The 26,738-nt window shown below is 42.6% G+C and overlaps 2 protein-coding genes across 15 annotated transcripts in view; one reads left to right on the forward strand and one right to left on the reverse strand.

The window, feature by feature from the left end:
• Positions 1 to 4,626: 4,626 nt before the first annotated feature.
• On the forward strand, positions 4,627 to 8,060 carry LOC110977296 (uncharacterized). The gene has a single exon (XM_022231282.2). It carries the CDS (start codon positions 4,889 to 4,891, stop codon positions 6,725 to 6,727), a length of 1,839 nt encoding a protein of 612 aa, XP_022086974.2. The 5' UTR covers positions 4,627 to 4,888; the 3' UTR covers positions 6,728 to 8,060.
• A 3,618-nt stretch (positions 8,061 to 11,678) lies between these two features.
• Positions 11,679 to 26,738, reverse strand: part of LOC110977314 (protein unc-13 homolog B-like) — a 134,590-nt gene continuing 119,530 nt past the window's right edge. For 13 of the 14 annotated variants that reach the window (XM_087137461.1, XM_087137462.1, XM_087137464.1 and 10 more), the window contains 9 exons: positions 25,926 to 26,101; positions 24,743 to 24,904; positions 24,183 to 24,306; positions 22,940 to 23,008; positions 20,992 to 21,069; positions 20,136 to 20,283; positions 19,206 to 19,301; positions 18,315 to 18,474; positions 11,679 to 17,890 (listed from right to left, as the gene is read on the reverse strand). In XM_087137461.1, coding sequence (XP_086993587.1) covers positions 17,605 to 17,890; positions 18,315 to 18,474; positions 19,206 to 19,301; positions 20,136 to 20,283; positions 20,992 to 21,069; positions 22,940 to 23,008; positions 24,183 to 24,306; positions 24,743 to 24,904; positions 25,926 to 26,101 — 1,299 coding nt within the window. In that variant the 3' untranslated portion in view covers positions 11,679 to 17,604. The remainder of the gene's footprint in view (positions 17,891 to 18,314; positions 18,475 to 19,205; positions 19,302 to 20,135; positions 20,284 to 20,991; positions 21,070 to 22,939; positions 23,009 to 24,182; positions 24,307 to 24,742; positions 24,905 to 25,925; positions 26,102 to 26,738) is intronic. The other variant, XM_087137463.1, reaches the window with a different exon arrangement.

Below are 26,738 nucleotides of genomic sequence, written 5' to 3' on the forward strand. Positions count from 1 at the left end.
GTCTAGGCAAGGGGGCAAACTCCCTTCACTTTGTACGGGGATTTGGACGTTTTCCTCAATTTTTTTCCTCAGTAACAGTTATATGAAAAACAGTACAAGGACAAGTGCAAAAACCAGTGATAAAAGCCAGTGGTTGATAAATCATAATTATTAAATGATGGTAAAAACAATTTAATATTGAATAGCAGATTTAGAACCAGACTCGGACTTACGTGAATGTAATAGAGATTGACGACTGATTGGAGTCATGTCTTCGGCTCTGATGACTGATGATTGGCGGGGACTACACCGTAATTGTTTGGTGAAGAAGCAGTGTCAATGCGCCTGTATTGTCTATCTATAGTGTTGTCAAGACGTCGATGAATATTCCAGAGGACAACAGTATTGCCATCGTCGACAGGGAGCATGGTATTAAGAAAGGAGTTTGCTATAAGCTGTATCAAGTGAATGCTGACAATCCCTCTGTGAGTGACTAATAACCCCGTTTCAGACAGGCGTTCTAGAGTCGCGCCGAACCAAAAGTTCGACGTCTGAAACAATTAGGAACGCCGAGGCGTGCCAGCAGGCGAAAGATCGACACTTGGAGGAGCTCGAAACGACACCAGAGCGACTTTGTTTTAGAAAACCTCTTTTCGTGGGCCGAACCCAATGCAAATGCATGTATTAAGTTCGCCTGCTAATTCCTCCATGCTAACCAAAATTTAATTGTGTCGACGCAAGTCGCTCTTACTTATGTTTGGTTGCAACGACCCCATAACACGCCCGTATGAAACAGGCGTGAGACTTAACCCTCGGTCGGCATACCAAGAAGTCATTCAGAAAATTCCTCGACGTCTTGACAACTAATGAGGCATTGACACTACGTCTTCTGTACCAAAACAACAGTGATCGCTCGTCAATTAGTCAGCGCTAAAGACATACTCGACGAATGGTGAAACCCTTCTCCCTGTGAATTTCATATACATCCAGTTATTACCGGATGGAAGCTTGTGGTTTACCGTGACAGTACGGTAAATTCAAGAAATAAATGCAATGACAATGAGGAGCAGGGACGACTTCGAGCCTAAAATAACAATGTTAATTTAAATACCGCCTTATGGGTATTTAAGTTAAGCTGAGGCAAGAAACAGAACCAGCCTGAAAAGCAATTTTAACCGCCGCGAAAACGGTTCACGTGGATTTATTCTATGAAGCCACAAACGTAAAACATATTTCTAAGCACTTTTTCTGCCCATTTTTTTTGTAAGAAGTTTCACCTACAATATGTTTACGTTGAAAAACATTTTAGAATTCTGAAAATGCTGAGCGGATTTCACAAAGCTAAAAACGACACGGAAAAGCGTTTAGCTTTTAAACACGTTCCCAAACACACTTCAAAATTAGTACCGGTATCTAAGCATGTGGGTCAAAGTTGTTAAAAAGAAGTGGGTACAAAAGGTTTTTTAAATACCGGTACAAAGCGGCGTTTTTAAGGTGTACACATTCTGGTTTTGGAAGTGGGTAGAAGGGGCATGATATAAGGGCCCAATGTCACGGAGCTGCTAAACACTTAGCAGAAAAATCGTGCTAACTTTAGCAGAAATATTTGCTAATCTCAAGCACTATTTCATGGCGGTGCTTGGCGAAGTTGTGAACGGTTGTGCGAGCACAGAGATTTCTTTTATTACGTCAGTAAGTTTAAGCAAATTTTTCTTCCAAGGTCAACACGCCCTTGGCTGTGCTTCCTGCTTCCGGTCTCCATTAAATTATGTGTAGCCTCTGTTAGCGTGAAATCGCATTTGAAGCAAGATATGGGACGGAGAGAACCCCCCCCCTTTGTGTTGGTCATTGTTTGATCGGTATCTCAGGAATTCTTTACACACTTCTAGGGGGATGTGTTAGGTAACAATTGTCTAGAGTGTGTATAGGGATTGGACGGGTAAGGGGGGTACCCCTCCGTCCCATATCTTGCCTGGTATATGAAATCGTGTGCTCAGCAGCGCCGTGAAATTGGGCGCTTGACTGTGAACACTGTTCAGCGTGGAAAAGTAGGTCAAACGTCCGGGTGAAGTGCTTTGTCGATAAACGTTTGTACACGAAGACTGCTGTTCCAAGTTTGCTGACATCAAGAAGTGTTTGTGAGTTTGTTTCTGCATTCAATTGGGGACCCTGAACAATAGCGGACAATAAGGTCCCTGATTGACAGAGGGTCCCCGATTGACAACTGTGTACAAAACATATGGGTGGTCTTCTAAAAAAGTTAAAGTACAAACAAAAGAGGAACAATAGGGGGTCCCCAGTTGCAGGCAAATACACACTTGTTTGCGTAGGAGCAACAAGAAGGGGGGGGGGTTAATATCCATCCAACTTTCTGACCAGGGAGACGGACCAAAAGATCGTCCCCACTCGATCGTGACAAGCTTCAGTTAATGCGTGTGTCCTATATGAGAAAGTAAAATAGCAATGGGAAAAAAAACGCAGAATACCATCATAGAGTATGGTTGTTTAAATTATAGAGTTAAAAATGAAAATTCGCAAGAAAGTGATACCGATTTCGTGTTAAAGATGCGCCCTCCGGTACATTTTAAATTTTCAGCGTCCGGAAAATATGGGGGTTTCCCGTCAAAAAGCTAAAAAGACGAAATCACGGCGGAGGAACGTTGAAGGTTCGTAAACTGCGAGATTATGGGATCGATTCTGTTCTGTCATTTGCTTCTATTTCATTTGCCAACAGGACGGTGAGTCACCCGGCTGCGCTGATTCCTGGAAGTAAGAGTGCAATCGTCAAAATGGAGTCTGACTAATTGCCAAGGCTGACACTGCTCCAATTTGTTTCGATTTGAATAAATGCTGACAGAGAACGCATTTTGGCAGTTTGATCATATTAACAGTTTGATTTGTGAAACTTAATTGTGAAAAGTCCGTGATAAACAAAAGATATGCACGGTGATTATGCTTGTCACCAAGACCAGCGGATGCTGTAAAAAATCACGGACGTCATACAAAATATGGACTCACAGACAATGCCCTTAATTTCTATATAGAGGCCATTGAAGCTACCAGTGGCCATCTTACCGTGCCGAATAAAAAGCTTATGCAAAGGCTTGGCCGTCATTTCGAACCAAATTCGTTTGCAGCATCAATGGTACAGTGGCATGAGAGCCACCCATCACCTGTGTATTCGGCATGGTAATGGTGTATTCGGCAAGGCATGGCCGCCGGTGGCCTCAATCAGTACACTTTTTATATAAAGTATGTGATAAAAAATGCTTGAGGGCGCTGTTCTCATCTGGGGCCCAAAACTGTTTAAAGAGAGAATTGCGACATGAGCGTCTAAACTGTTGGAATCAAAATGATGGATTATGCGTCAGTGCACATGGGCAGTTAGTATACAATAGCTGCATGCAGGACTGCACACATAATGAACAGCCATTTTGGTTTCATAGTCTGAAGTTGGCTCTACTCGATAAACAGCTCTGCTGGGCCTGTTGTTTCACGAGGATCCAGATCAGTGCCTGACGTTGGTTCACTAGCAGATCCTACCTTAAAGATGGCGCGAGGCAACCTTGGAATTACTGATCGAGATCCAGATCCGTGTGAATTTAAGACCACATTAAGGGCCTGCTTCTTCCACACAGGGATATCCGGGTCTGAGGGCCTGTTTGCTTCACACGGATCTGAAATTGGATCAGTGGTCGCAAGGCTGGTTCGCACCACCCATTAGGAGGGTTCTAGTGTCAGTGAACCAACGTCGGATCACTGATCGCGATTCGGATCTGCGCAAGAGCCTTTTTGTTATGCATGAATCTTGGGCTGTGATCCGTCGATGGTTCCTTGGCATCAGACCAGCCTGATGGATGGAGTGAACCAGCGTTTTGATCACTGATTAACCTCCAGATCTGAGTGAAATAAACAGACCTTTAATGAGACAGTTTGGTGTTTCAGCAGAGCATCCCAAAATGAGACACATCGGAGGTTCGTACATGTACAGTACATGTATTTGCAAATACGCGCGCGCACGGGTCTGCCCAACCTCGTCCTCATGGGTACGATCTTGCCGCACCATGTTGGCTCCGACCATGCCTTGCGCAATCTAACGCTAGTGAAGGAACGCGCACGCAGCCCACGGAGTCGAGGTTGGGGTCTGCCCTACCTACCATTGCGTAGCCGCACGCGTGCTTTGTTCTGTACCCTGTGTTAACACAGCACCCTAGTTTCTTATAGAGCTCTATGCATGGAACACAGACCCGCTTCAGTTGAAGTAAAATAAAGGGAAGGGTACAGTCTGTTTTCAAAAGATGTTCATGAAAATGTGCGGTGATGAACGTATTGAACGTTTACCTCTCAACTTTAACTGGGAGGCGGCAACCATGTTCAATACTTATCTGAAGCTGCATGCAGTGAATCATGAACCGCGTCTCCATTCCTGAGAGAATATGATTGGTTCGAGTTGGTCTTTCTGGTTTTAAAGGGTTCTGTATATTGGCAATAACCCACGGCAAATTCATTGTGTTAAATAAACTCTTATGTGAGAATGACAGTCCAATAACGAGTGACGTCACCTCACCGCCTGACACTAGTCCTAAGGGGGTATATCCCGGGTATACCATCCAAGGCCACAGTGTGTGTTAATGACGCACTGAATCAAGCCGTTTGACACGGGTACGTTGAACTTGAACGCTCAGGGCCAGGGACTAGTATGAGTCATGGATCAGAAACCGACCTAGGCTGTGTATTCATGCAATGGGCCACGGTAGCCCGTCGTCATACCGGAAACTGAATCAACCGAGGCCTGCTAGTGTATAAGGCGACCCGTGTCAAGTCTCTCCCCATTTTGATAAAGGCTGATGTGCACAACGACTCAACGGAGTTCAGAGTCAACATACATACCAAAGAAATCGCAGAAATCATGCCGAGCGCTGGAGCAGGCACACTCGCTCTCTCTGCTGTACTGGCGACCATCAGCCTTCAGTACACAGCTTCACTGAGCCTCGACGAAGGCCCACAAGCGCAGGTTGCCGCAAACGTGGGCGACACGGTCGTACTCACTTGCGACTTGCGGAATGTTGGGGAAAGGAGGGTGCACTGGTACCACCAGGAGACCCACCGATATCTCAGCATAAACAGAGTCATATATAGGCGGCTCCCCGATGAGCTGGAGACACGACTGACGATCCTCGGCGATCCCAGTCGAGAGCAGTTTAATCTGAGGATAGAATATCTCCGGCAGTCCGACAGTGGGACTTACATCTGCCAGCATGCGTTTCCAGAAGGACTGGCCACGTCGGTGGCGAGTTCTACCTTGACAGTGTACATCCCACCGGACCCTGGGTCACCAGAATGCCGTGTGGACTCGAGTCGAAGAACTGCAGCTCAGGTCGGCGACTGGGTGACCCTTCGCTGTACCTCAACAGGTAACCCGCCACCCTTGGTCTCGTATCACAGAGGGGACTCCGGTGAGGTCTTGGCCAGCACGACATCCCCCGTGGCCCTTCAGTGGCAGTTGATGCCGAAGGATAACGGAGTGGACTTCACTTGCACCATGACGTCCCCGGTCCTGAGCGGGCCAAGAACCTGCTCCGTGAGACCCCTGGAGATATTTCCGACAGCAGAGGTGTCACCGGCGCAGCTGACAGCAGAAGAAGGAACCCGTGCATCCTTGGATTGTCGAGGGTTCGGTGAGCCCAACATCGCAAGGTACCGATGGGAGATCAGAGACACACTGACCCGGAGAGAACTGCCTGCGAACCGTTACTGTCTCAATCCTTCCAGCCAGTCTGTGGAAATCTCATCAGTGCGAGAAAACATCACCGCCACCTGCTTTGTCTCCACCCCCAGCGGCTTGTCAGGCAGTGCAACTGCCATGGTCAATGTGATTCCCCCTAACATAGCCACTACCGTTGGCTTGAAGTTTAACAGTACCTCCTGGGCACATAATGATAAGACGACAATTTCACCTCCTGCAAACACCACTCTCGCTACTAGCTCCACCTCATCACTGTCAGCTAGAGGGAACTCTCGGCGTCCTATTACTGCTGAACCGACGGGGATCACGCTGCCCATTACGCCAATTGTTGCCGTCTCTGCAGCAATCCTGGCCACACTCGTTGTCATCATTTGCATCTGCTGCGTGCGTCACCGCAGGCAGAAGCGCAGGAAACCGTTGGCGTCTAGCCTCCGGTACGACAAGGTTCGAGGCGGCAGTAGCGAGGAGTACTTCGGCGTAAGCTCTCCGACCAAGACAGCCGACACCACGGTCCAAATGCAGCCCATCGTGACTACCGAAGCCTGCCCACTGTACGCAGTGCCGGATAAACCTAGACGGGGCCAGCCCCGGAACCTGGAAGAGGACCAGTTCTTATCCAGCTCCGGGATTCCACTGAAGGCGGTGTCTAACAAGCGGAGGAGAAACGGCTTCAAGAGGAGGCCGGCCCTGCGGCCTACCAGCTCCGCAGCAAACCACGCAGAAGGAACGGACTCTACACTGTGCGTCCAGCCAAAGAAGACATCTAAACGAGTCAAATGGAACCTGGACATCAATGGCTTCAGTGGAACAAAATCGGGGGGCTCCAAAACAGCGGAAACTAATTTAATGTACGCTGACTTAGATCTTGATTCTTCGACAAGCAGCTCAGGATCAAACGGTGACTCGACCAGACAATCCACAGTAAGCACTGCGGAGGAGACGATCTACGCTCAGATTTCCAACCGGAAACCAGTTTCTTTGGATTTCGGTAACTTATTATAAACAAAAGACCAAGTGTGGCTGACTATCATCAGCGAACAGCGATAATCCCTTTTAAAGTAAATACGCATTTAAAAAACTTTTAACCAATGGATAATTTTGTTGACTGCCAACCAATGATATTGTATGGGTTATAAAAGTATTGTTTCATTATAAAGTTGTCCTGCCCAAAAACCTGCAAAGAAAGTCAACAACTGAATATTATATTATTGGTCAAGATATATGCATGCAAGGTGATTATGCAAACTATAATGTCACATACTGTACTAGTTTTTATATAGCCAATCATGACTACTGAATGAGCAATGAATAAAACTCAGTTAAAAAATACAGCACAATACATACCGAACAGCCTGAGACGTAAACAAAGACACTGTTGTGTACTTTAAATTACACAATATACATGTAACTCCAAACGCCAGTAAATGTTACTTGTCACGGTCATGATACATGCACACATGTAATCGCGTATCTGTTATTTTAAACAGCAGTATTTAACGGTTAATTCTCCTGAGCCAGATGCATCACTACAAGGCAACTATAAAAAGTAGTTATACTACCAATATAATTCTGGTATGGTTATATTATGTAACTTATGATTGACCTATTTGTATAAATACAGATGCTTATATTTTTGGTAAACAAGGGTGAAATTAAATTGTCGATTGAATACAATTGTTATCGAATATAAACTACTCCTGGTCATACATGTACTTTTTAAACAGACATACTGAGTATAGTTCTTCGTTTTTCTCAACACTTCTGAATACGCACTAGGAGACATCCTTCTTTAATGTGTAAAAGTTAAGAACTGGATCAGGTGAATGTGATGGTGTTATCAATAATGTTTACATTACACCGTGATATTTGGGGGAGGGGGAGGAATCGAAATCTACGTCGATTATTTCGGAAATGCAAACACCGACATTGATGTCAAATGCTTCGATTCGTGTTGATACTTGGTCATTTTCCTTACGATCTTGGTGAAATGCTTCTATGTGTTGCAGCGCATATCATAAATAAACGATAAAATCCGCCGACAACCATCAGTCTGGTGTGGTAGACAGTGTAGTGAGCAAGCTCCTCAGATATTGCTCAGGGGAGCGTGGGCGCCTTTCCGGTTGATGCCTCAAAAAGTTTGACGCACGGATGCTCCCGCATTGATGTCAAGAAAAACCACAAAATCGAGCTGTAGAAATGTCGATCACTTAAATCGTCGATGTGATTAATTTTTTCTTTGATACACGCTGTTTTCAAGTTATTGCTCCTCTTAAATGTACAAAAATTATTTGACATCCGTACTTGGCTAACTGTATTTAAAAGTGCACGTTTTTACTGTAAACATTTACAATTGTCTGTTAAGCTCTCGGGTCAACTGAGGGCGCCATACCGTGATGTCATTCCTGGAATACACAATCCAGCTTTGGGTTTTCTGTCTAACCTGTGAACCGAAAATCAACTAAGCGTTTGCCAACTGGCTTAGTACCTTATATTTTAATTACTGTCACGCACACAAGGATGAATCAGCAAATGAAAAAATAATACAGCACCGATCCCAAATTCAAGCAACTGTTTGTGCTCAATACGTAGCTGTGAAAGTGAAGCTTTCGCCAAAAATGGCGTCACACTTGTGCTGATGAATTTGGAAATGCTCACTGAATTAAAAACAGAGAGTCATCAAAAAATTTTAAAAAGCAACATAAGTTTAAAATAAGGCTTAATGGGACGAAACAAGTATGGTGCAATTTCAAGGTTTTCATTGAAAATTACACCACACAGACCCTTGATCTCTAAAATGCTTGCATAAAATTGAAACGCAATATCAAATAATGCATCGGGGCCACTGTCTGGATTTAAAGAGAGAACTTTATTCACGACATCCTTTTTTTTCAACGCCGAATCCACGTCCCTCGGGAAGATAATAGAATATCTTAGGTACACCATGTAAAAAATCTCTGATTAGAATTCGAGTAGGAAGCTTGACCCAGAAAGTCTCCAGATTCTGGTTATCAGTATTTCAATGGCAGTGTAGAATGTTGTCATTTCCTCTGCAAAACCACGGCTGATGAAAGCTGCACACATTGACTGCTTTGAAGAGGGCCTTAAAAGGGCGTGTAAACGGTGTCAAAGGAAAAATCATACTTGTAAGTTTTCAGGACCGGTGATGAGAAACAGTAAGTCCTGCAACTACACGCAAAACTTCATACACAAAATGATGCCGAATATAAATGTGGCAAAACAACGATCGAGGGTTGAATAAATTAAACATGTAATCTGTGCAAACCCTGCATTGGCAAAATGAGCAAATGGATTCCTACATGTACATACCATACCACCCGTCGGTGTTCCACGGTGGTTTAGCAATGTGAGCCTTTACGATGATGTCTATACATTCGCGCATAATTGGGCTATAGGACTTGTGGATGTGTTAAAATTAGGGTTGTTTGCACGGTGGATCTAGGCACAAGTTTTGGTGACCTCGTGGAGGTAACACCAAAAAGCTTCAAACACCCCCCCCCCCAAAAAAGGAAGTGAAAGGAATGGCCAATCGTAAGATTGTATTTTTCAGAGATTTTTTTTCTGATGTTTGGTGTTTTCATATCGGACTTCCTTTTACATCATTCATCTAGAAATCTTCCCTTTGTTCATCAATAGCGAACGCTTTGGTACATATATTGGAAGCCATCTTGTGTTCATTTCAACTACATTTTGACACTATGTTTTGACAAAATATGTAAATTCTGCCTGCTTTTGACATCTTTTTGTTGTGCACTGTGTTTCAATAGTTACACACACAAAGCTCATTGTGTTAAAAGAATAGTCTTTGAGTCTTTTCAGACACTTGGGCCACCCGTGGTTTGAAGTATAAAGTTAGCAAAATGTGGCAATGCAGCTAGAAGCCCATGAAGGGTCTCTAAGCGGGAAGGTTCGAACTATAAACTAAGTACTCCTGAATGTAAGCTACTAAGTTAAATATATGACTACAGCTAAGCCAAACAGACATACCATTTGTACGACAATAGCTGCTGATATTCTAATCATATTTCGTCTCTTTTAGACGTCTAAATACTAAAGACCTTAAAATAGAACATTATTCACAACATCATTTCCCACAGACGCCCAACGCAGTGTGGGAACTCAGTGTAGACCGTACTACTCCCTACCATCCGGTTCGGTCTTCCGGATCGGAAAGCCAGCATAATAACGTTAGGTTGATTTACCAAGTAGTTGCCATATTGAAATGCCAGAATGGGTATTTTGCACATTATGAAGGAATAAAAGTGGAAAACGGCATCCAGGCTACCGTACAGAAATGCCGAGCAGGTGTCCAATTTGCATTAAAACCGAAACATTTAGGGGTACGGGAGCCCGTCAGGGCCACAGTGCGTGTCTCTTTCGTTGTTGGCAGTAACTCGCGGCCGCCACATATTATCTCGCGGCCGTGACTTACTTAACTCGCAGTAGCCACTTATCAACTCGCGGCCGCCACTTATTAACTCGCGGCCGCCACTTACTTAACTCACGTGGTATGTTGTACTGTTTTGTACCATGGAAAGCAAATATAGTAGCTTCCTAGATTCACAGCGAAAATGAACCGTAAGGCGTTGTCGGTCCCGACAAAGACCTATTAGTAAATGCATACCTTTAAATATATTCATAAGTGACCAGCAAAAATTATTTAACCATTTAATCTAGCGCCATGCTCTCAGCTGGTAGACACTTGGGAAATTAATCTGATTACAACAAAGACATCACGGTGACACGGTGCATAAAGAAGTGGCGGCCGCGAGTTAAGAAAGTAGCGGCCGCGGCCGCGAGTTACTGGCAAAAACGAAAGAGAAACACACCGCCGTGAAATGCAAGAGAAACGCGCCGCCGTGAAATGAAAGAGAAACGCACCGCCTAGAAAGAGAAAGACACGTGGCCCTAACGGGCTTCCGTATAGGGGCGAATTCTCGCGCAGGTTATTCTTAATAGACTGATCACGCGATTCAAGCGGATTTTGTGCGGGTGGGGGTGCATGAAGGATTTGAGAAATTCAGTGATGTTTCAAGTGGGGGCGCTAGGACAGCAATTTCATTAAGCTAGATGGGGGTTGAGCCCCGTCCCTCTAACGGCAAACTCGGCGGCAGATTTGGGAGTAGCAAGGTGCTAAAAATGATGATGCTTTAAGACTTGTGTTTAAATAATTTCTTTGGCTTTCAAAAAAATGTGCACAGGGATGAAGGCCACGGAGACCAGAATTAGAAAAGCTCCAATCCAGATGACTTAACTTTCGCCATGTCTTAGATTTAGGCAAGGGAAAGTGAGTCAGAAACCAACTGATTAGTCGGAAGAACGGTGAACTTTCCTCGGTTGACTGGAGAACTGCACATGTACATGAGTCTACTTCGTGCACAAAGGAACTGTTGCCAGCCATTTTCTGCCATCAGTATGTTAATTTATTTTGGCGTCGGTAAGATCCATGTGAAAAACATGCATGTCAGATCTAAGAACAGAAATACAATTGGTATAGAAGTTTTTAAAAGTGATCTTGTTGAAAGTGTTAAAAACAGATCCACTGTCAACTTCTTGTTACTTCAGAAGTTTGCACACATTTTATACAGCAAAGAACACCTGCCAACTGTCGTAAGTTCAGCTACTGTTGGGTATATGAGCCCCGAGCTGGACCAAAACAGCGCGCAAATTTCCTAGCAACGGATGCCACGGCTCCTTTGGGGGAACAGCACTGCGCTGGTTCACGAACGACTGTGAAATGCATGCATGTGCACTGCTACCAATTAGTGAACACTCCCACCAACATGGCTCTTTTCAACCGATTAAGGCGATGCTTCTGCTGAAAAGGGATAAAGGAAGTGATTCAAAACACCAAACCAACTCGACTGATGTTCTGGTTTTTTTTTCTGAAAAGAGAATAAAGAACCAAGAAAAGAATCGAGGAATAGTGGGCAAGTTACTTCTTGTACTTCTTGAATTTTATTGACTCCAGTCATTATACAGTTAGATACCAGAGAGGAGCTCGGCCTACACAAGGCCGCGTTTTAAAAGTGACGAATATTGCTTCGAAATAATTTAGTACCACAAAAACCGACACCGCTGATCCGGCAATACGTCGTACAACGTTTCACCAGAAACAGTTAACACATCCACTTCAAAAAAATGATATGATGTGTGAGGGAAAAACACATTTTCTTTATTATATCAGAAAGACCGAGTGAAGAGATCGTTTATCATATATATACAATGTACGTGGGTACTGCACCACAAGCAGAAACTTTTTTGAACAAGGAAAATGTGAACCCACTGTAAACACTACAGGGGCAAGTGCGCAACATATTTAGGGAGACACTATGCCACCGACCTGGCCACGAAATCTACTCACTTTCCCGAGCAGATTCGGTTGATAATAAATTGATCATCTGTGGATTAAAACAACCCAAATCCGTTCGGTACTTTAAACATAACAAGCTTCTCATCGTTTCGATAAGGGTACTAAATACTGCCAGGAACAGAGCTCTATGCCCGTTTACTAATGCTCTTGGCAAAACCAAACCCGTTAAAGCAAGCATTACAGGAATAATGAACTGGCGGTTCATACCAGTTACAAAATTTCACTAGTTGTAAAAGTGCAATGCACAGCAACTTTAGTTTTTACTTCTCAAGGAACTGCTTGGCACAGGTTTCAAAATATTATATTACAACACTCCATGTATCCTGCTGAATGCAACCCCGCCCCCTCTACTCGTAACACCGCAAAGCGACCTACGTGGATTTCACTCGAAGTCCAAAGTGAAAGATCTAAACACACGGAAATAATTTGCCTCCAAACTTTCCTCTCGAGGCTAGACTGAAAGGGTTGATTAGAAACTACGAGGACTTACAACTTTACTCCAATTAACAGAAAACTGTGGATAAAAATTACATTTTTTTTTGTTGGCGAGTTGGTATTCATACAGTACTGCATCATGGACATTGATTTTGTAAACACTCACCAGTGCAACGTCGAGATGTGACAAACTTTACACAACGGTCTCAATTATAATCTTGGGTACATTCCGTGTACAGGTCACTGATCAAACATGTATCATGTTACAAATACACGAACATGCAGTGCGGTCATTATTGAGGATAAACGAGGGAGCTTTGAAAGACCGGTGTCGATCAACAGAACCATCGCGTTCAAGCCTTCAGTGCCATGTGCTACAAAACAATGATTTGAAGTGGAATTGTTTCCAATTCGTCGATTCCAGCTTCAACGTCAATAGCTGCCACTTCTTGAAAACAAAATGACAGAGGGCACACATGATCGTAAAGCATATTATCTCTTCACTAGTAATACGGAAGTGAAAAGCGCAAAATTAATTTCTCTTAACCGATAAATATATTTAAACTTTTAATCTTTTCACAGGCAAAACAAAGCGATAGACGAGAACAAAACTCCAATTAAACTGTCTTCTCTTTTAAAGTAAAGCGTGCATTTGGTAAACGTTTAGGAATTTTTCCCCAATCCATATATTAAAGTAAACACGAAACCCCCTGAAAATGAAAACTTTTTGTCCTGTTTCTCTACGATTTACTTAAACATTAGAATGTGCGTCTCAAAAAGTCCACCAACATGCTTTTGTTATTCACAGATTAAACTAAATCGCAGATGTTCGCAAAAACTGATGAGCCGTGCCGATTATCATATTCCTTTGAACCCCGACATTAAAACAACCGGCTATGATAACTAATGACAATTTCTCATCGAAGGTGAATGGGAGACTTTGAGACGCTGGTGGCAGCAGACATACCGGTCCTTTTTCAAGGTATTGCGCGTGGTCAGAACTATGCACGCATGCTCAAAACAACGCGTGCATGCTCATGACTATTAAAAAGGACAGGCGTGTTTGTCGCCACTTTGTCTCAAAGTCTCCCACTGGGTGACGTTTCTGCTGATACACTGTTAACGGTAATGTCCTACTAGACACCCGACTGACATAACTCTAGTAAAAAATAGTTTAGCACCTTCCAGTGTCTTAACTACACTTTACAAAGGATATACAGCCAATAGCTTCAAGTTACGACGTAGTTACGGGCTCTACAAAATGGTATCGTTTATAAAACATTGTGCTAAAATAACGTGATACAAAAGAATGAACAGCGTATCAAGGGTAGTATTTTGGTCTCAAATGGAAAATACAGACAGGTGGACTTTCACGGAGCTTTCATTTCACATAAACTTTCAAGAACTGTCTGAAAGAGATATGGACCTCTGAATAGAATGGTAGAAGTGTCCGCTACCCTATCTATCTCGCGAATATTTGCCTTACATATCGCCAAAGACTGGCAGCTATTTTGGTTGAAGACATTTTCGTAAAACTTGTACGGATTGTTGTAAGAGGAAACAAAAGACCAAATGGCCTGATAAAATATAAAGAAAGAAATTTACAATATATCACATCTGTTTCTGCCTTTACATTGCCTTCACACTATCGTACACTTTACAATCCACTATTTCTTTTGCATATATTACACATCTCTTCCACATCTTTTTTTTCGTTAGCGATTCACCCTCCTTTCTCATAAATCAAAATATAACGAAGCGAATTAAATGGTATACCTACACTACTGTTGCATGCAGTTCGTGCATAGGCTCCTTAACGGAGTATGAAATGCAGTGTGTGGCCTAAAGCTGTGTACCAATTCTACTATCATGAAGGGAACTATGGAATGGTAGACTCGAGAGAAATTTGATCAGAGTGGTTAAAGAATGATCAAACTTAAGCAAACAGTAAATGAAGACAAACACAATTATACTGTAATGTATAAAGAGACGGCACACTTAAATTATTGCTACTAATTTGAGTCTCTGGGAATTCAAAATATTTGCGTAGGCCTAATGGTTGAGAAGTCAGACCTAGTGAATCCAGTGTACCGTGTTAATCTGACCATTGGTGTAAAAATATGTCGAATGGGCGTCATTATGGTCTTCGGACCTCTCGGCCGGTGATAATGGGTTTATCTGCACATGTAACAAGTGCTTGGGCTTACTCGTAATTCAGGCCAATCAGGCAACCAAGAAACAATTACATCACGGTACGTGCCAACCAATAACAGGTCCCCGTGTACCATGCACGCACGTTGGGCGCTTGTAGAAGCACATACGTACACTGTCGTAAGTTGTGTGTACCGCTCAAAACTGGTTTCCTGCCAATATCTGTTCAGTACGTACTGTGATATGTGAACATAACTTCATCAGAATTTCACCGTTCATCTCGAGTCTGTGAAGACCCAAGGACACATGTTAACAACAATGAGAAACGAGATACACAAACCGTGTGGTGTATTCAATATCATAAATACATTACAGAGGAGAAAAAGTTAAGTTTAGGGTAGGTTTCCTTAAATGATAAGAGGTAGTGACAAAAATGACGACAATTTGGGCGATTTAAAAATTGATGTGTTCTTTATAAAGTTGAATTTTCTGAGATAAAACAAGCAGATTGGTCAGTATAGGTTCAAGTATAAAACATTACGACACAAATTTCTGTGGGAACTGCTTCATCCACAACGGAATCATACATTATAGATATTAGAAAAGATCCTAGGTCTACTTGAGAATAGTTAACGCATAAGTCGAAAATTCTAGACTTGAATTTAACGGAGATAGTTGTAAGTTGAATCATTATCAAAAGTTTGTTTTATCAACTGCAAATCAAGTTCTGTTTATAAAAATTCGATTTTTTTGGAATTTTGCACTTGTCAAATTTAACAATGTTTAGTATTTTAGTTTTTTTAAAATTAGTACCGTACTTACCCAATATAAACAAGATTACCATTCTTGATAAACGTTCTACAGCTACATGGATAAATGTTTAAAACAATTACCAAAACCTGTTTATTTATAATTTCTTTCCAAATAGTTTTTAAGGTGCACCATAAGAGTTGAATGTTAATAGTTATCAAATTGCACTTGGTAGTAACACCATGTGTTCACGCGCATTACTCGGGTCGCAAGTCAAGAAAAGTTGATGTTTGTACACAGTGAAGGTCTCGTTTCCTCACAGTTATCATACACTACTCATAATTTGCTGAAGTGCTGTAGAGAAATTACACTCATGCAACGGCACAGATATACAAGACAGCAGGTGCTGTGACAAGTCATAGAAAGGAATAGGAATATTCATAATATATTCTGATATATAATTCTTTCATTTACACCGAACGACTAAACTACAGAGGAAAAAAAAGACAGACGTGGAAATGTTTTCCGACTTCAAATGAAGATCACTGATTTTCATGTACTTTCTTCAAAGCAAGAGTTCACTAAATACAGCAAAGAAATCAATGTTGCTGCATTTTTTGATTGAAATTGCACCACCAGAAATAGGCCTAAAGATTTTTCTTAAATTAAGAGGAACAAGCAATGAGCTGTATCGCATGAATGGCATTCTCTTCGGAATGTTTTATGATAATGGTACAAAATCTCACAATTTATCACGTGATATATATTTATATGTACAAAGCAGATGAAAGTGATCTGACAAAATTAAGTGGAATTAAATTTGTAACTGGAAAATTTGAGAGAGGAAAAGACAAAAGGGAAAACCAAAAATGCGACTGCCGATGAGTTCCCTTATTGAAAGGACACACACACAAAGTCTTCCCAGTGGTTTCTGGTCAGGTACAACTTTGAAACAGCAAGTGTTCAGTGAATTTGGAGCAGCATGCTTAAGACATTAATGTCATCACTCAAACGAAACACAGAAGAGACAGTGTTTGGGATGTGGGCAAAAAAATAAACCATCTGAAGACCCCACAGAGTTCTTGGGTGGTGAACCCATTTGCTGTCAACTGTATCAGCAAGAACGCTACTACTCACTATGCCCAAAACTAACTGGTTACCAATGTTCAACTTCGTTTTGAGAATGAACACCATAAATCTGGTCAACTGGACTGCCCTAAAACCACGGGAAGAACATTTTCATGTACTTGTCCAAGTCCTATCTTCAGCTCTGAAAGAAGGCAAATTTGTTATTACCCTATCTGGATGTATCAAAATCGACACTGCTATCTGTTTCAAAAAAGTTCTGTTGATTTTGCGACACACTGAACTTAGATTTCCACACAGCTATGGTAAATATGAAACAGGCTTTACACTGATTGAAACAAAACTGACAAGCTCTGGGTAAAGAAGCAAATGAAGCAATGAGAAATGAAGACATGTTCAGCAAGGCAGCACTTCATAAGATGCAGTTATTTACTTTTGTTAAACTTCACACAGTGATGCACGTGTGGTCTGCCTGTGGCATTATAGCTTTATGTGATGGTGTTTAGAAAGAGAACTCCTTTCTTCAGACACGTAAAAAATTATTTGATGAAAAGTAACACTTTGACAACCACACTAAGGAGTCGCCGATACTGAAAAAGCAATTTTTAAGGGCAGGAAACTTGTTCAGAGGATAAAAAGGGTGACAAATGTCTCATAAATCTTGGAAAGTTAACACTGGTAAATGTTGACGAGAAAGCCCCACCAAAATTGACTTAGTTTATACTTATAACACCTTCCTTGAAAGCTTCAAATTTACTGAACTGTACTGTTCTGTACAACAGACATACCTGGTCCCTTTCAGACGGTTACCATTCTAGCTTTCTAACTAGTGGCAGCTGCGTCTTTGGCTTGAACTCTTCTGGTATCACATTCTTCTTGCTGAAATCCCTGAAGAGCTCCAACTGTTAAAACACACAATTCTCCCTCGGAGAGGTTCTATATGGAGGTTCGCTTTCATTTATTTATTGTGTTTGCGATGGAGGCACTTTTTTTTTGCTCGGTAACTGACGTGAGGGCAGCTTGAGGGTTCACTGTTTGAACTGATGTCCCCCCCCACTCCGGATTATCACCCATCTCCACCTTCCGACCGCCGCTCCGACTTGAGCCGCACAAACTCCCGGGCCACCTCATCGTTGGTGCGCTGCGACAGGATGCGCAGGATGGTGCCGCCCGTGTCGTCCATGTGCAACCAACGGCCCAGGGCGCACCAGCAGGCGCAGCTACCGCACTCCACGATGTCGCGCAGCTGCATGACGGCAATGCCGATCAGCCGGTCCTCCCGGGCAAAGCAGTAGTCCTTGACGCAGATGTGGAGCTCATAGGCATCTGGCTCATCCTCATTGCCCAGAATGCTGCATAGAGCAGGTCAGACAATGCATGAACTCCACCCTCATACATATTCATGCACTTTAGTCACTCATTAGTCAATTCATCATAAACTGGCAGGTGGTGATTTGTGTAACTAGCATGGTATTATGCCTTAAGTTGAAAAGAGCAGAGAATCCTAGGAGAGTGGATTGTACTCAAACTTCCAACAGGGGAACGACTGATAACCTTCACAGGCATTTCAACCAAGCACTGAGCATGAATTTACTGCCATATCAACATTAATCTTGGAACATCATTGTACCAACCCAAAACAACACCATACCTAAAGACCACAATTTCACAATGCTGAATGCTCTTAAATGAACCCCACGACTCATTACTTTTATCTTAAATCATTTTTGGCCCCTCTAAATTACACACTCAACCCTTTGAGAATGAAATACTCACAACTGGAATGTCTCGTTGTATTTGGGAGCCCAGTTGTTCCCTTTGGACTTGGTGCTGTGCTTACGCCGTTTGTCGCTCAGATGCGGACCGATCATGTAAACCTCCACAAAAGGCCGGAACATGCTGGTAGTCTGCCATTTCAGATCATTGGCGGCAACAACTGAAACACAGCAACAAGAATTTGCATTTGACAATGGCAGTAAAATTTCTCAACACCCATGTCTGCAGTATTTGGACACGAGAAAGAACATTAGAAATTACATACAGCTGATCCCAGTTAACTAATAGTGGCACCAGACTCCTTTAGATTCAAAGATGCAACATACAAATTCCAAAAAACTCTAAAAAAAAAAAGTAAACACACAACTGAAAAAAAGCGAAAATCAACTGCACGACCGAAAGGACAGGATTTTGCCAAACCCAATTTGTTATAATCAACAAATTTTGCTGGAGCCCCGAGTCTAAAGATGGAACCAAATCACATTTTTAACACTGCTACAACATGTAAATTTCAGTTCCAAGAATCCAAGACATCAAGCTAGAATAATCTCCATGTGAACAATGACAGAAGGGTAATCTTGGGTTGGAGTCAAACAAGGTATGAGAATGCCCCCCCCCCCATCCCCCAGAGCCCAGCCTTTTCAGTAAATAAACAGTAGTTGAAGATGAACAGCATGCTTCAGTAACTGTTTCATTCACCATGAATGTAAGTAAAAACTTTAAATGGCCTGATCTCTCCATCTCGAGCAATTTGGGAATGTTGTTCACAGACAAAATAAAAGTAAGTGAATATTCAGGGGCATGGAGTCAGGTTAGGGTTGGCGTTGTGGGGGAACACTTTAACAGCCCTTCACTGTGACTAGAGGGACTGCATTTAAGGTAGCCATCTACCTTTGACTGTGACTTTATGCTCTCCTGTGCCTGGGTGCGTGAACAGATCAACCTGAATGGATACCTCACCCACAGATTTGGTTGCACTTTGCTGATCTGAAAGGACAAATAAAAAAAACACTAGTCAATTTGTATTAACAGAGAAAGAAGTGGGCTTTCCCCAGAAAGGACTGAGAGTGACAGAAAGGCATCATTTAAGCCATCTGTTGCATTGAGAGCACAATCATTTGCCCAAATACCTTTCTTTCAGATGCACAACAATCTAGGGAGCAAATTGTGACAGGCACCATAATGCATTGTTTTAGGGTCGTATTGTCACTTTTATGACGATTTAGTTGGTGACATAATCAGTCTTGGGTGATGTTTCATAGGCCTTGCACTTTGAGTCAACTGGGAAAGTCAATCAGGGAGGTTAATCAAGAAGTCAGTCTGTGTCCAGGGTGTTGTTGGATGTGGCTGGCCACAGCCTCTTCCCTATACAAATTTTTCTTTAATCTGAAGTTGAGGCTGGAGCCTCAACTTCTCAATTTGGCTATCATTATAATTCCTCTGCTGCTGGGCAGCAAAGTGTGATTCAGTCCACTGTTGCATTGTGAGTTGTGTAAACAGACATGGGCACAAAATTTAACAGGCACAAGAGGATGTTTTCCTTCCAGATAAGAACATCACAAACATCTGATCAACTACATGTAATAATACCATAGAGTGTTTAGCATGTTCAATGGTGTTAAACGCTGCTTTGGGGTATCCATACTTTTTTAAACATTACCCAGAATTTAGAGCCGCATAAAATTACAAAATTAAGAGCCTAGTTTTCAAACTCAAAGTACTTCAGGAATGTCTGATGCAACATTTTCAAAAACCTGACTTTGAAATGAATTTGTTTCCAAATCTCATGATTTGGTGGAACATTGCTTCCTCAAGACTCACCTTGTGATGTCTGGCTCTGGACGAAGGTCTTGATAAGCATGTCGGTGGTCTGCGTGTAGAGGGAGAGCGCGTAACGCAGCGACTGCAGCTCTCCACTCTTCTCCAGGAACGCCTTCTTCAGACCGTTGCCAGAGGCATGGAAATATTGCTAGTGTGAGAGAATTTAAATTAATTTTTAGGGTTTGATTACACTTGTGAAAACGTGACCATTCCTCAAATGAAACATTTGTTTTCTGGTTGGCATCTTAACTCTGTACAATGTAGGGGTTCCTTATCACCAGGTCCTACTAAAACTGGATACCTCTTTTCATGTCAGTTGAACATCAAAAGAACTTTAACTTTAATAAGAAAAAAAAATGAAGGAATAACATTTTAATGTTGAATTACTTAAAAACTTCCCAGCTCCAAAAATCCTGTCAGTCAAAAGTTGTATCGTGAAACTGGACTCAAAGTAAATAATCGTTGGTTTCGAAACATTTGCAATTTGTCACTCCTCGGTAAAAAGGTTATACCTCCTCTTCAAAAGGACTGTGTCAGAAATTGTGAATAGTTTTGAGTGAGAGTTCACAGCTCTAGTAGCCCTTTTTTTTCCATCGGGCACTAGATGGGGGACATGACGTCCCATGTGCTTCAGGGCAGTAGTACTACTTTCCTCACCTTCCTGTTGACCTTGGTTCGGTTCCAACCAACGCTAACACTGGCCACTATGTTTTTGGTGCCAAGCCAGCTTGCGCAGGTTTTACTCAGACTTCCCCTGTGTGCAAGGTTTCTGTTCTAATCACTCAAGCTGATGTTTCCTTCCTAGTTTCTGGACTTCTTTTCTCTCAATCGGCTCACTTCCCCCCGTGACATTTACCTTGATTTGATCAAGTGCCATGTCCAGGACGGCACACTGCTTGGGTGTCAGGTTCTTATTCTCCTCCCTGCTCCCCTCCTGTCGGGGAAAAAGGGACAATGAAAAATCTCACTCTTCAATTTGACTACAGTGGATCAGAAAAAAACTATTAGGGATACCCATCAAACTTAACAGGGAACGACATATTTTTCAACAAAGGAAAATGTACATGTACATCAAATGAGATTCACTCATGCACTTGATAACTGCACCGGGCTCCAGCGGATGGAGGGGAGGGTGCGTAGTGTGATGTGGCATGGGGGGGCATGTGGACACAGCTGTGTATAAGGGATAACAGAGGAACGGGCATAGTTCATTGTGTTACTTGTTAGTTTGGAAATTTGCCCAGAAAGGAAATTTAACATCTACTTAGGAAGAAAGGGGTAACCACCAAAGAACTCATGCTGATTGGTTCCTTGAAAATGAGAATTTGGCAACACCTGACTTGATGACAAAGCAACGTCTTGCAATCATGGCTAAAATATTCTGGAGTCATATAGGTAGCTGGCTCTATCATACAGGTTTTACAAAGTGCAATTCGGGAAATTCTCATGGTGTGTCTTACAGGGCCACTGGTTTGGAATAGACAGTGTCCCGCTAGCTCCAAATCAAGTACATCCTGTCAGCAACATCTGAGAAGGATGTTGGAATGACTCCACGCCACACTGACAAATTTGTCATCTTCACAATGACTACTAGCTACAACATCACACAAAAATATAATACATCAGGGGTAATGAACAAACATACAGTTCTCAAGGACACTTGGAGTACCAAAGTAGTTTGATTAAGTTTGACTGTTTGAAGTTTGAAGGCCAGTTTACTCCAAGCACAAAAATAAATGTGAATGCAAATTTGTGGTTCTATGGCAACTACAGGTCAAATTTGGTTCGCATTGACATCTGTGTGATGTATGAACTGGTCTTCACTAATAACATGATTGGATTTTGTCTTTGAAAACTCAATGACTATTTTATGACAACCAAAATATACAGTATCAAATCCCCAGGGGCTGTTGTTGAGAGCTACATGTAGGTCTAGATCTCTGCTCCATTGAAAGTAGACCTGGCCGAACAGGTAAAGTCGTGCTACAAGCCTGTTTAGGACAATGTCTTAGACCATTTGCCATCTATAATGATGGAAACGGGGTTCTAGAGTAGATAAACACACTACAACTAAACAAAGCACTACGTATGTGCCACAGTGGGATGCACTCAACCAGAGGGATCAAGTTATCCACAGAATGAAGTCAGGATACATGTACAAGGCACACAGCAAAGAAGTCAAGAAGCAAGAAACATGTATGTAAAGCAAGGAAGTCAGGATGCAGCACACACACACACACCCAAACATTGCAGTCTTATGAGCCACTGGGGAACAGACTATCAGAGGAGTCATGCAACTCCCAACCTCGTTCCAATGGGTAATGTCTCACTGCGCCATGTTGGTTCCCACCACACCTTGCACAATCTTAACCCCTGGTACCGTAAGATTGAAATATCCCACTATTGGGAGATTTAAATTAGGACTGTAGTTGTTTAAGCTTGACACAGATTTATGCTTGCATGACGTGCAGTGGAATCCATGGGTGAGAGCATGTAGCTTTTAAAATATGGGTGTGATTCACTTAACATTTATGTACATTCATCCTAAGTAGCCACTCAGCATCATTTTCCTAGTCTACACCCATGGAGTCGAGGTTGTGCAACTCCACACTGACAAAGAAGGGCTTAGGATAAGAACCACACAGAGGAGTCAGGCTTTCAGGCACGCAACTTGGGGCTCCAGACTAAGGCTCAGAACAGGCAAGCCGATCATCAAGGCCACTGCAAGAAGTCTGGGTTTCAAGCAAGCTACTAACACCAAATGCCACACATAAGGACGAGGGGCCATGCTGGCGACATGTTACCTTTGTAGCACCATGGACTTGTTGTAGTTTGGCTAGCGCCGGGTTCAGCGTGGCTAAAATTGAGCTCATCTGTGCCCAACGGATAAAGACCAGAGTGCAACATGCAGACAGGTTTCAGTTTTTTAAAGGAGAAAAAAACGTTGAAAGACAGAGGACAAGAGAAAAATTAAAAGGACAAAAAGAAATGACGGAAAAATGAGACAATGAACAAATTATGAAATGTCAAAAAGCAAATGGATGCAATTCAAATTTCATAGGTCTACGTGTAATGCTTGAAATATGGTACACTAATGTTTCCTACTGATGTTGACGCCTGTTTTAATATAGTTTTCTGAACCAAATATGCTACTTTGTAACTTTTTGAGGTGCAGTATGTGATGTCTGTGTCTACCAGTGTTGAAGTCGAGACCACTTAAGACATTCGAAAGACCACACAAGACCAGCACAAGACCAACACAAGATCTCCAGACTGAACTGTCTGAATTAAAGCCACAAGCTATTCAAATGGACTGCAACAAAAGCATCCCTTTGTCACTGTTTACACTGTTACTTGTGACTTGTCTTGTCCATGGTCTTGTAAATGGTCTTGTGTATGGTCATGTGTCAGGTCTTGTGATGGTCTTGACTACAACACTGGTGTCTACAAGCAAGGTATTTTACTGCACTCACTGCCAACTCAGGAGCAGACTTGCCTTATATAATATCACCATACGTTCTCCATTTTTAATAAAATAACGCTAATACATGTTTTAATGACGTCTGGAGTATGCCTTTCATGATTGTAACATCATACGATTACGTACAGTTGGCTGGCTTTCAGCAAATGGAAAAAATGTACCTAACCTTAGTTTCTGTTATAAACTGAAGGTTTATGCTTTCAGATTTCAGAAAAAAATTCTCTGGAGGTGGACTATCAAATAAAATGATATTGGCCCTTTGGTCATTTCTTAGAGAATTTGGGTTTGCATTTTTTTCTGGAGAAGTGCACTACATAGACATGCTGAGAATTTAGAAAAAATGAGAAAGTTCAAAAATGTGTAAGACTTTCATGGATCCTTTTTTAACGTGTAATATAATTATATGAAAAGCCAAAAGTAAGGAAATTGGCTGATCTGTGAAACAGCTTCATACGTGGAAGAGATATTTATATTATAGTCCCAAGGAAGCACGGTTTCAGTTGCTAGATAATAATTCCTGCCTGACCTTTGACCTCTTCACAAAACAAAATCGTTCAGTGACTCACCGAGGCGTCATTCATCGGTGGCAGGACCACGACTTTCTCCACGGTGCTGACCACGATACGCCACATCTCCTTCAGTAGACGCTTGAGGACTGCCTTCTCACAATTCTGGGCCAACTCCGTCAGGCTGGGTGGAAAAACAAAGTTGAACAAAACAGTTTAACAACCAAAAACGATGCTCCAGGAAGGCAGCAGTAAACGCTACCAAGTTTTACTAGGACCATTTTGAATTTATCAAATGTTTCAACCCCTATCTAAAGATGTGTACTCGCTGTGGAGGAAATCCGGGACTGCATTGTCTGAGGACTTTGTCAGTTTCAAACTTGATGGTGATCTTCATGGTTGTGATAGCAGAAAATTCCACATCCAACCTTGCTCCAACCTGATGCTAACAACACAGAGGACATCCACTGGGGTTCTGAGGACGAACAGTGTACATGTAACTAGCTTCAGCCCACAACTCTGGCTTTTTGTCAGAACTTGTCCAGGTATTTCCCCATGATTTGGACAAGATGCTTTGCATAAGAATCCCATGTCCTCCCTTGCTGGAACCTGACACTCACTTGCTATAGAGGACATCCATCAGTGGTCTGAGGACATTATCAGCTTCAGCCTGGACATTGGCCTTCTGGCTGGGCTGGCTCAGGGCAACATTCCCTGCTCCCTTGACTTCACTAAGAAGCGTGCTCAGCTGCTGTATGCTCTCCTGTAACCGTGGCTCCAAGCTAACATAAAAAAATTACCAAAAAACATGCTTTAAAAAAACTAGTTTAGGCAGAAATAAGTGAAAAGCATGGTGACAATTTTATTGGAAACAAATTGTGCTGTTGCACTTTTCATAGCCTGTTATTCCGTAGGATTTAAAAGTTTTTACCATATTTTCAGGTTTTTTACCAATACCCAATGTTCTTTGCCCTGTATAACTTTCAAATGTGAACCCACGAACCAGGATTTGAAAATGCACTTAACCACTTCCTGCCGGGGACTCCGGGATTGGAGACGTATGGTTTATATGGGTGGCCGGGGTCTCCGAACTCGGACAAAGGAAATAGGGCCCTGTAACAAAAGACCGTGCTCTGAACAAAAGACCAGGCTGCTGGGCATTACCGCCATTTTTCACTCTCAAAAGTGGTGATAATCCAGCCTTCTTTTGAAACCATATACCAGGGTTTGGGGCATTGAGAGCGAGCGGATTACCACAGGGGACAAAAGCACTCAACCACCGCAGCGATGAGCCACACAGCACCACTGCACGCTAATCTGGCCCCTATTGAAAAGAGGTCAGGAGTGCACTAAGCCAGGCTCGTGATAAAAGACAGTTATACAACACCGCACAATCTGGGCTCTGTTTACAAGGCTGCTGGCCTGGCTGAAATACTCGGGCGTCAATGAAGGTCACCTGTCAACTTAGAGTAGTGCCTAAAGATTACTTGGTGCGGCTATAAATGACCGTTAAATGAAATGATGAATTTTTGAAGGATTTTGAAAATGGAAAAAATGATAGTCATGCCAGCCCAGCGTCATCAACATTGAAAAATGCCCCGGCATGAAGTGGTTAAGCAATATCCTTTCCAGAACTGACTTTAAAAGTTCTGATCAACCTATCCAGTGATACATTATTATAAACTCTCATTTCACTGAAAGAAAATTAACTAAAGCCATTTCTCGGGGAAAGTAGAAAAAAGAACTGCCTTGAGTTAAGGGTTCAATTGGTGACTTTCGCAGACTCTTAAACCTGGCCTGTACCTCTTGGAGAATATGTGGCTAAGTGTGTCTAGAACCTCGTTCAGGCTGCCTTGTAACTTCTTGAGGATGTCCGCTGCAACTGGGTCCAGACTCTCCCCTCCCATGGACTCAAAGACCTTCTCCAGTTGCACCCGGAGTTGCTGGATGTTGTTCATTAAGATGCAGGCCTGCAGGGACTGCACCAAGACAAGCAAATATACACATTATATCGACTGATCATGGGCAAATAAAAGAAGAATACTGCCTGCTCACAGCAAACATAAGCACATTGACTAACCATCAGCTATCATATTGACAGACAGCCAGCAATATACACAATAAATCCCTGGGTAGAGGGAGTGGCCTCTTTTGGAGAGGCTACTGGAACTAATTAACGTGTAAATATTTTGTTTTTCGTCCAAATGTAACAACTATTTATCATATCCTACCCCTGTACATGCTGAAAAACCTGCTTTAGTCACTTTACAGCCAGGGCCTCCCCTAACCAAAAAAATTAAAAAATCCAGCCAGCCTCCAGCCAAGTCCCATAAGACTGTGTGCTAAGTGGCCCCTTGTGTACAACCTAACAGATTATTTACAAACAGTGCCTGGGGCAGACAGTGGAATGTTTCTTATTAGTGACAGCTGTCTGGAACTTGTCAGAGGTCTCTTTCGGCTGTCTTTGAAGTGTTATTTTGGTTGGGGGGGGGTGTTGTGGAGGTGGTGTGGCTTGGCTGGCGAGGGGAAGGCCCCCTCAAATCGGGATAGCCTGGGAAAACAGCCCCCCACAGTACTGTGATGTACTTATGGTGGTTTTTAAGAGCTGTAGAGGCT

This window comes from Acanthaster planci, linkage group LG05 (genome assembly GCF_054643075.1).
Source record: "Acanthaster planci isolate LZ-2023a linkage group LG05, COTS_SCS, whole genome shotgun sequence".
Classification (NCBI taxonomy): domain Eukaryota; kingdom Metazoa; phylum Echinodermata; class Asteroidea; order Valvatida; family Acanthasteridae; genus Acanthaster; species Acanthaster planci.

What these genes read in the sequence shown, in the direction of transcription:
- LOC110977296 (XM_022231282.2), top strand. Translation starts at nt 4,889, where the DNA reads ATGCCGAGCGCTGGAGCAGGCACACTCGCTCTCTCTGCTGTACTGGCG.